Source organism: Micropterus dolomieu, linkage group LG14 (assembly GCF_021292245.1).
Source record: "Micropterus dolomieu isolate WLL.071019.BEF.003 ecotype Adirondacks linkage group LG14, ASM2129224v1, whole genome shotgun sequence".
Taxonomy (NCBI): domain Eukaryota; kingdom Metazoa; phylum Chordata; class Actinopteri; order Centrarchiformes; family Centrarchidae; genus Micropterus; species Micropterus dolomieu.
In genome coordinates this window covers 13,242,559-13,251,805 of record NC_060163.1, presented here as the reverse complement: position 1 = coordinate 13,251,805, position 9,247 = coordinate 13,242,559, and the positions used below count along the sequence as shown (strand labels likewise).

General features: G+C 40.3%; 2 protein-coding genes across 8 annotated transcripts in view; one reads left to right on the top strand and one right to left on the bottom strand.

Moving 5' to 3' along the window:
- The window catches only part of pth3r (parathyroid hormone 3 receptor), an 18,335-nt gene extending 17,247 nt beyond the window's left edge, over positions 1 to 1,088 (bottom strand). For 5 of the 7 annotated variants that reach the window (XM_046069066.1, XM_046069070.1, XM_046069067.1 and 2 more), the window contains exon 1: positions 938 to 1,042. The gene's annotated coding sequence lies outside the window, so the exon portion shown is untranslated. Of the gene's footprint in view, positions 1 to 937 lie in introns of all 7 variants that reach the window. The other 2 variants (XM_046069071.1, XM_046069073.1) reach the window with 1 other exon arrangement.
- Positions 910 to 9,047, top strand: LOC123983007 (translational activator of cytochrome c oxidase 1). The gene is given in 14 exon segments (XM_046069074.1): positions 910 to 1,259; positions 1,740 to 1,810; positions 1,955 to 2,128; positions 3,298 to 3,354; positions 3,476 to 3,532; positions 3,624 to 3,755; positions 4,638 to 4,787; positions 5,344 to 5,451; positions 5,631 to 5,919; positions 6,022 to 6,126; positions 6,129 to 6,145; positions 6,426 to 6,559; positions 7,359 to 7,521; positions 8,381 to 9,047. Coding segments are annotated over 6 exon segments (915 nt in total). The 5' UTR covers positions 910 to 1,259; positions 1,740 to 1,810; positions 1,955 to 2,128; positions 3,298 to 3,354; positions 3,476 to 3,532; positions 3,624 to 3,755; positions 4,638 to 4,787; positions 5,344 to 5,451; positions 5,631 to 5,633; the 3' UTR covers positions 8,591 to 9,047.
- The last annotated feature ends 200 nt before the right edge of the window (positions 9,048 to 9,247 follow it).

Below are 9,247 nucleotides of genomic sequence, written 5' to 3'. Positions count from 1 at the left end.
TGTTACATTAATAAAATCTTGCTCATTTCGTATTTTATGAAATGCTGTCAAAACATTTTCAGACTATCAGCAAATAATGAAAAACTCACTTTTAAACTACATTTATTTGTTTCAGTTGCACCACCGTCATCCTCACTCAGAAATATTCACATCATATCCAGCTGATAACTACGATGGGAATGTTCAATCTGTGCGACTACGATATGAAAGGTTACTGTTCATTGATCAGTTTTGTACAGATTACTTTAAACAGTGATTACTGTAGCGCACAGTAGCCTAAGTGTTTTGCCTTAATGTCCACAGAGTCACTGTGTTATAAAGGACAGTGTAGTTTATAAATTTTATTCTGTGCTGAGGATAAATTTACGATGTCCAAAGATAACTCTCTGTCCATACATCGATGACAATATTGATCATAAAAGCGTCATGTTCAGTTTGGGTAAAAAAACTAAAAAAACTAAACAGCTATTTTTCCGTGATTACGATGTTTCTAAAGACGTAACCGTGTTCCAATATGTGCTTTGATATCGACAGTCTGAATGAGGAAATGTCAGACAGCCGCTTCAAGCTCCGCAGGAGGGGAGGAGTCAGAGAGAAACTCAACGTTAGTTGAAGTAAACCTCCTCCAGAGCAGTTTAGGTTCACAGCGTAAGTTGCCGGGGTTACAGAGTTTATCTGATCTCGATCTCTGAAACCGAAAACCCAGAGTTTCCCTCATCTCAGGCTCAACTTACCACGAGTTTTCACTAAACCCGCTTTCTGAAACAGGGCCCCGCTCCGGAGTAGGTTAGCCGTTCAGCATAAGTTACCATGGAGATCTACCCCGGTAAGAAGTGAACCACCTTCGTGGTAAGCCTACTGAAAACCCAGGCTTAACCCCGAAGTTACCTGGGGCCCGTTTCTATAAGGAGGTTCAACCAACTCTGAGTTGACTTACCCTGAGATGGGAAACTCTGAGTTTCCGGTTACAGAACAGCTGAAATGAGTTAGTTCAATCAACTCTAAGTTGACTGACTCTTAGTTAAGCGAGTGCACCACAACTATAAAAAGCCCTTATCAATGGAGCGCAGATATAATGAGTCACCATGGCAACAACGTCAGACAAAAAGAGGTCTGCGTATTTCTCCCCAGCAGAACTGGATGTGCTTATGCAAGCATATGCAGAATTTGAAGACGTATTTTTTTTAAAAAAGCAACACGGCTGCAGCGTCGGAGGACAGAGAGTTAGCTTGGGAGAAAATAGCTGCTCGAGTCAATGCGTAAGTTTACATTTTAATTATAGGCTACTTTTATACAGTGTTGGGTGTAATTAATTACTAAGTAATCTAAATACTGTAATTTAATTAAAGACTATAAAACAATAGTGGATTTAACATCAAATTTTAAAAGGTATATTATATGTATAATGTAACCTACTCCTTCTGGTTACACACTCTGGTCAATTCAAGAATAATTCATGCAATTGTTTATTTGAAAGCATTAGAAGTGCAGTTTCTTGTCTCTCCTTATTGTTCAAGTGGTTGAGGTTGATTTGGGAAAGTAATTAATAAGTAAGTAGACCAATACTTTCTAGAGATAGTAATTATTACATTAATCTAATTAGATTTGTTGAAGATGTAATTTGTAGTTAGTAATTTAAGAACCATTTTAGACTGTTATAACCCAACTGTCATAATATCAGAAGTGAAACTGGAAGAACAGTATTTTATTAAACCTATTAATTTAATTTTCATGTATAGGTGCAATCCTGCAGGCATTAAAAGAACGTGGCAGCAGCTGAAAATTAAATATAAAAACATAATTCAATCAGGTAAGCCTTGAGCATATCATAGGTGTAGGGTACCTGGCTTTACAAACATTTGACATATTAAATGACTAAATAGTATTCAGTGTCTAGCAGTGCAGCAGCATTTTTGACACAGGTCTAAATGTTCATTCTCATTTGACTACGCAGCCAACAGAAAGAAGGCAGAGGCTCGCAAAATGGGGGGAGGACCTGCACCACCTCTAACAAATAAAGAGGAGATGGCCCTGAGCCTGAATGCAGGAAGACCAATGCCTGAGGGAATTGCAGGAGGGACTTCATCAGAGCCAGTCACTCCAGAATATTTAAGTGCCTTCATAAAATGTAAGGTCTACCTACAGTATGTTATTTTTTCATATAGACTATTTGTGATATTTCCACTTAGGGCTGAAACGATTTATCGATAAAATCGACACAAATTCTTTGCATCGATGCTTCGTTTAATCCATGTAACTATACAGCAGTGTTTCGCACGGACATTTATTACTGTCGCACATCGCGTCAGGATTATAATGTAGCCTTTTGCAAAGTGGAGGAAGAGAGAGAAAATGGCGAGGGACAAAGAAGAAAGTGTCCATGTTATTATTTCATGCTAAAGAAAACAAAAACTCTGTAATGTTACCGTCCGTCCACCGTAAAACGAAACTTATGTCGCCTTGGCAACAGCACGAGGGCAGCTGAACAAAAAGGTGTTCTGCCAGCGGACCACAGACAAGATAACAGTTCTACCACTGTTATGTACTGTTACGTTAGCAAAATAACTGAAATCCTGATTGATTGTTGAGTTGAAGGCTAGCCAAAGTAAGCCGCAGTCCTCAGCTGAAAATGTTCACACGTGCGTTTGTTGTTCTCCATTTTGGGCCGTGAGTTGTAACCTCACAGTCATGAGTTAACTGGGTGTCGGGAGCTGCACCTTTTAACTCCCCTCCCTCTCTCTGTAGCTCAGACAATCCCTGCTACCTGCATGTGCTAATCCATCCTTCACCCATATTTTGTCTTTATAACTGTTATCTTTATAATAACAAACAGCTGTTTCGTGTGCAGGATCGCTCATTTCCCGTTTCACATTTCACGTGTGTTTGTGTGTGTGTGTCCCTGTCACCGATCAGTCACTTCGTGTGAACACCACACGACTTCAAGACTTCCGTGAAGACCACAGGTTGTGTTAACTGCACGGCTATCGGCCGACGCTTAAAGTCGTGTAGGCTGCACGAGCCTTTAGTATAACTTGTAGAGCACTGGGGTGATGTGTGTGTTTGTAAAGCGGCTGTCTAGTCTGATGTTTGCTGTATGACACAGTATGAATTTACGAAAGGACTAATAAATATCTATCACCTATAAACGTGCACAGCTGATCCCGTTACGGGGGCGGCGCCGCCAAGCAAAAGTAGCCTACTTCTTAAACGACACATCGATAAATCGTTGAAATAATCTATCGAAGCCCTATTTCCATTTACATTACTTTGGGTTGGGTTTTTTGTTGGTCCCAACAGATTCGGATGGTAATATATCTCTTGGAGCCTCCTGTCCCAACATAACCCCAGGCAGTTGTAAGTAGCCTACTCAATACACCATAAATTATGACAAATAGTATTATAAAGTGTACTCTATGAAGTTAGTAAGTTTATATCTATAAATGGTCATTCTTATCTCTACCCCCCCCCCCCCCAGAGTGTGGAAGAACAGCAGGAGGAAGGCCCGTCAACTTCTGGTGCACAGATGAACACAGTTCAGTGATTTACAGTAATTGCCACAGTTTAATTTTGAATTTTAGAACTACATGATGTAACTCTAATCTACTATTAATTAAAATTTTCAGTTGCCAGTTAAGGAGTTATATAGACTTCTTCTTATTAAAAAGATAGAAAAAAACAGCAAAGAACTTGTATACTTGGACCACCAGATCCAAAAGGCAGATCTGGAAATCAAGATTCTGAAACAAAAGCTAGAGGTGAGTGTGTGGTCACAGGTGAATTCTAGGAAGTATTGAAACTATATTAAAATGTAACATTTTGGGGGGGGGGTTGTAGGAAATGAAGAATGCCATATAAATTGCTGTGATTTTGTGTTTATTCATTTTTCATTCGTTTTTGTGGTGGTGGATATCATGATTAATCTGAGAAGACATTGCAGCATATCATATCCCGGACTACTCTTCCATCCTGGAAATCTGCAGGATTGATGGGGTCTTCCTCAGGCTCTTGTAATTGTAGGGCAGGGTGTTGCTCCCCTCTAATTATGGCAATATTATGAAGAACAACACATGCCACAATAATGTCGCAGGCCCTTTCAGGGGTTACTCTGAGGTAACGTAGGCACTGGAAACGTGCTTTCAACAGGCCTAGGTCATCTCCACCCGGGCTCTCGTTCTGCAGTGTGCCACACTGAAGCGCTGCTGTGGGCCTGGTTCAGGTTCTGGGTAAGGGGTAATAAGATTTGGTTGGCATGGGTAACCCCTATCTCCCAGCAGAAAGCCATCAGTCTCTCATGTAAGAAAGTTCACATTGCTTTAGTGCTGCATAGAAATTCCCCTGTAAGAGTGTAGTGCATACATTGAAATATGTGTATAGGAAATACATTTACTTACCCCTTTACAGTCTATTGCTCAGGGTTGACTCCCGATACATTCTTGAGTCATGAACAGAGCCGGGCCACTTGGCCTCCACATTTGGGATTATATGTGCAGCATCACATATGATCTTGACAGTGCAAAGAATGAGAGATACAGTATTGTGATGTAGTCTTTGACCATTAGAAACAGTAGGCTGTCAGTGTACCTGCACATTAATACTGTGGATAGATCTCCTGTTGACATAGTCTGCTTCATTTTCAGAAGGTGCAATGATCGGAATATGTGTGCCATCAATGCATCCAACCCCATTTGGAAATCCTAAAGGGAATTCTGATTATTAGGTTACTTCCAGGGGTCGCAGCAAGATATTCTTAACTGAATGTCATTTTTGGTTTACATCGTACTCTGCCAGTAAGTGTGCTCGCCTTTTGTTGCTTGAATAAACCATTTTGAACTGTGCCTCCCCCGCTCTGTGTCCTACATTTGGGTCCACTAACCTCTCAACCACACCACATCCTGACAGAAAGGACTTGTATGAGAGCTTACATATGTGTGTATAAAAATGACTAGTTCATAAAAAGAAAACATGGGAGACAACATTTATTAGATGAAGACCTTAGCCCATAGTTTGTGAATATTTGACTGCCAATAAATCTGTCAGCCTAATGCTTGAATCATTGCTCAAGCTATATTATTTTGTAATAGTTTTTTTTTATTACAACAATTTTAGTTACAACACATAGCTACTATTAATACATGACTATAATAATTTCTATTGAGTTTTATTTATTTCCCCAGGTTAAAATCATTGTTGCTCTGTATGAATTCCAATTAAATGTATTCATAATATATAAAAAAACATACAATTTAAGAATAATGAATGTCACTAAGGCTTATAATAATTTTTTTATTCTTACAGTATGTTATGTTAAAAGCATGTTGCTTGACTGATCTTTTATTTTGAAAGGCAGATAATTCACGTCATCGCAACCGGAAGTACCGGTTTCACAACGAGGACAGCGGCAGCTGCTTGTTCACCTGACTTGTCCAACTGTCAGGAGCTTTCTAACAGTAGGTTAGAATACTTCAGGCTCTTTCATTTACTTGTCGATATAAAAATGAATGTTTTCTAAAGTTAGAGGCCTCGTCTGCAGACGGAGGCTCACAGCCTTGGACAAAGTCTTTGCTCCACATGTTCAGCAGGTTACTGTAACCCCGTATTTATGTACACTGTGGTTGTGTGTGTGTGTGAAGGGCATGCCGGGGACGGCGGTGCTGAGGGCTCTCCGGACCCTGTGCCCCCGAACACTCGCGTCGACCTCAGGCAGGTTCCCGGCCCCGGTGCAGTCCGTCCTGTCTCCGGCTCCATGTGTGTTGTACCCGCCGTGCAGGAACTCTCCCATCAGGACGCTGCAGCTGTGCTCTGCCTTATGTGCAGGACACAACAAGTGGTCAAAGGTGAAACACATTAAGGGCCCTAAAGATGAGGCCAGGGGCAGGATGTTTATGAAGTTTGGTATGATGATAAGGATAGCTGTGAAAGGTGAGATTAAACAACTAGCTGACGGAAAAGAAAAGCACGCATGTCAATCTCAGTTGTTTTCTTGTCTATTATGGCTCATTTCACTTTTCGTTTCGTCTGCAGAGGGTGGATCCAACCCAGACATGAATTTAAACTTAGCCCACATACTGGAGCAGTGCAGAGCCAAGAACATGCCCAAAGCGTCCATAGAGGCTGCAATCAAGATGCGGTTGCAATCAAGACTGCGGTAGGTTGGCAACACCGTCACATACAAATGGGTGATAATGTGGCTTAGTAAGGTGTTTGAACATCTGAACAGCTTAAAGTAGATTCTCCAAGTCTCTGGAAAACTACAATTATTAATTTGTCACCTGTCTGTATATGGAGCAGGTCTATTGATCAGCACATGAGTTTACCAGTATATAACATATAAGAAGAAAGGTATTGTGTAACAGTTTTACAATAATGTGCTAGTATGAATATGCAAGACAAGAAACTCATTCATGTCTCTTCTCTTGGCTCTACAGGAAAAGGCTAAACCAGCGTCCCAGCACATGTTTGAAGCACGGGGGCCCGGTGGATGTCTGCTGCTCATCGAGATCCTGACTGACAACACCTCACGCAGCCACCAGGAAATCAAACGGCTGCTTATCAAAAATGGGTCAGGATCGGCTTTATATAATCTTACCCTGCTGTGACTGTGTACACATGCACCACACCACTGATGGTTAGTCCCGGGTGTTAACCTGATCTGCTTGACACTGAAGATCAATAGGCCATTTCAGACCGTGCCACGTACTGTGAGTCGAGAAAGGTGGAAGTTGCAAAGTTGCGTTATTGGCCCTCACACTCTGGTGGAGCATCCACCTCTGCGCTGTCCCAAACATCTGGTACTTACATAATGGTAAAACAAACACTACTAGTTGTACACAAATACTTTTTAACTGGTCTGAAGGGAACGCCTTAAATGTACATCAATAATGCAGCAGTATTATTCTACAAAAATTACATACACAGGACAAAATAGGGTAAGAATGCTGTAATACATGGTGATCATACTATATTGAAAATGGAGGTTGATGTAAATGGCAGGAGCCACTAGATGTCCCTAGACTCTATTAAATCTGGATCTCCTACCCAGATGCAGAGAGCTACGGCTTGTTTCTGCAGTTTATTTGCCAAAACTCTCTGACACTATCTTAATGACACATAACGGCTTAATTTTATGTTGTTTTTTTTTTTAAATAATCTTAAATCATTATATTATCTGCCACAAATAAAAATACACAACTGTAGTTCTACAAGTTCTGACTGTCTCTAACAAGCAGCTGCATGTCATTTTTGAAAATAATAAATAAATAAACCTAAAAAAGTAGATACGATACAGATACGATCTCCTCATATAGTTTAATTTAGGATTAGGTCGCCTCACAGAGGTGTAATTCTGCACTCATCCACAGAGGGATGCTGTCAGATGGAGCCCGCCACAACTTCAACAGGAGGGGTATGGTGCAGGTGCCGGGCCACAATATCTCAACGGAGCGAGCTCTGGAGCTGGCTATTGAGGCGGGAGCCGAAGACGTCCAGGAGATGGAGGATGAAGAGGAGCAGCCCCTCCTGCAGGTCAGACATGAAGAGAAGAGGCGAAAAGTATGGACACATGAGGGAACGCGTCTCTAGATGCGGGTAACAGCAACACTGATGGGAGGAATGAGGGAGTGTGGAGCCTTCCTGGTGGGCTCTGAAATTTAAATTTGAAAAAATATGGCCTCTGAATGACTCTAACCAGACTCACAGAGATACTTGTGTGAACTGACCACAAAGTATTTGTTCATAAAAATTAATCCAGTTTAGCTTAAATAAATGGCTGTTCAAGTATCTTCAGCCATTAATTGGCTGACCAAACTAAAGTAAATGAAATGCATTTTATAATCCAGAGAAGACACAAACAAACTGTTAAACGCTCTAGAGATGCATGAAGAAAATAATTTACATGAATATTTCAGATGATAAAATTGTTTTTGTTTCTTTACAATCCATGTGTCTAGTTTTCTGTCCTAATTGTGCTACCAAAACACTGTCTGTACTTTCTGAAGGAGTAGAACACAGTCAAACACATGTATCATATTTTCCAGCAGCGGGTTGCTGTAACACTTTCAGTCCCATCTTTACAGATTCTCAGCAGAGTTTCTAAATAAGCTGTAGTGTGATCACTACTGCCACATAATTTCTATCAGTATGTATTGCTGCAACATATTTGGCATAATTGTTGTTAAGTAATATCTCCCCCGCTACAGACCACTCAGAGGACCAGTAAATCAACCCCCTCTTTTCGTAGAATAAAACACTATAATACAACATTTCCACAATTAAGTGCGATTAATGAAAAATAGCTTTAATGACAGTGTAAATAATGATAAGCTGCAGCTCTACCACTGTTACTAGGAGTAACTAGTAGTATTATTGGTTTCTCTCTCCCTAGTTTATTTGTGACATGACGGAGCTGAAAAAAGTTCGGGCCTCGTTGGAGGAGCTGGGAATGCAGGTTATATCTGCTGGGTTGGAGTTTATTCCCCGCACCGTCTCATCTCTGGACCAGGACCAGCTGGATGCTGCTTCAGTGCTAATAGAAGCCCTCAATGACTGTGTAGACGTAGTGCGAGTGTGGGACAACATTCATCCTGTCAGCTGAATACACTTCATGGACACTTGGTGGATACTGGATATCTTACACATGGAATATTTGATTTCTAAGAGAAAGGATTTGCCAACAGATACCCAGTACTGCTTGTAAAAAAAATACCTCTTGCCGCTTGTCATTATCAGTATGAAAATGAGTGTCTCGGCTATTTTGATGCTTTCTGTGTGGTAAAAAAATTTAATGAATAGAAATAAAATTGTTAAGATGTAGGAAGTAAAATAACTTCCGCATCTGCATTTCTATGTTGGCACATGCAGATGAACTTTAAACATTGGTGATAATAGGTCTTTTTTTCATAGACTAATCATTTATAAGATCATGAAGAAATTAAAATGTTCTATCAAAGTGAAATTTCACTTGTACTTGTTGAGGAAGGAAGCAAAGTTTATACATGGATCAATTTAAAAATCCCCTCAAGACATATAAAGTGTTTTGCTTAAAATAGTAATCTATGTCTGATCTGAGTCTTTAAAAGTTTCAAAAATAAGATATACCCCCTCTCCGTTATAATCCAGAATCTATGAATATGCAAACATCTTTTAATTTCAAAAGTTTAGCTGCTGAAAAGGATGTGTCCCACTTCACAGAAAAGTCCACTTACAGAGGTTTCATGTTTTACACATCACACTTGTCTACGTTGCATACTGC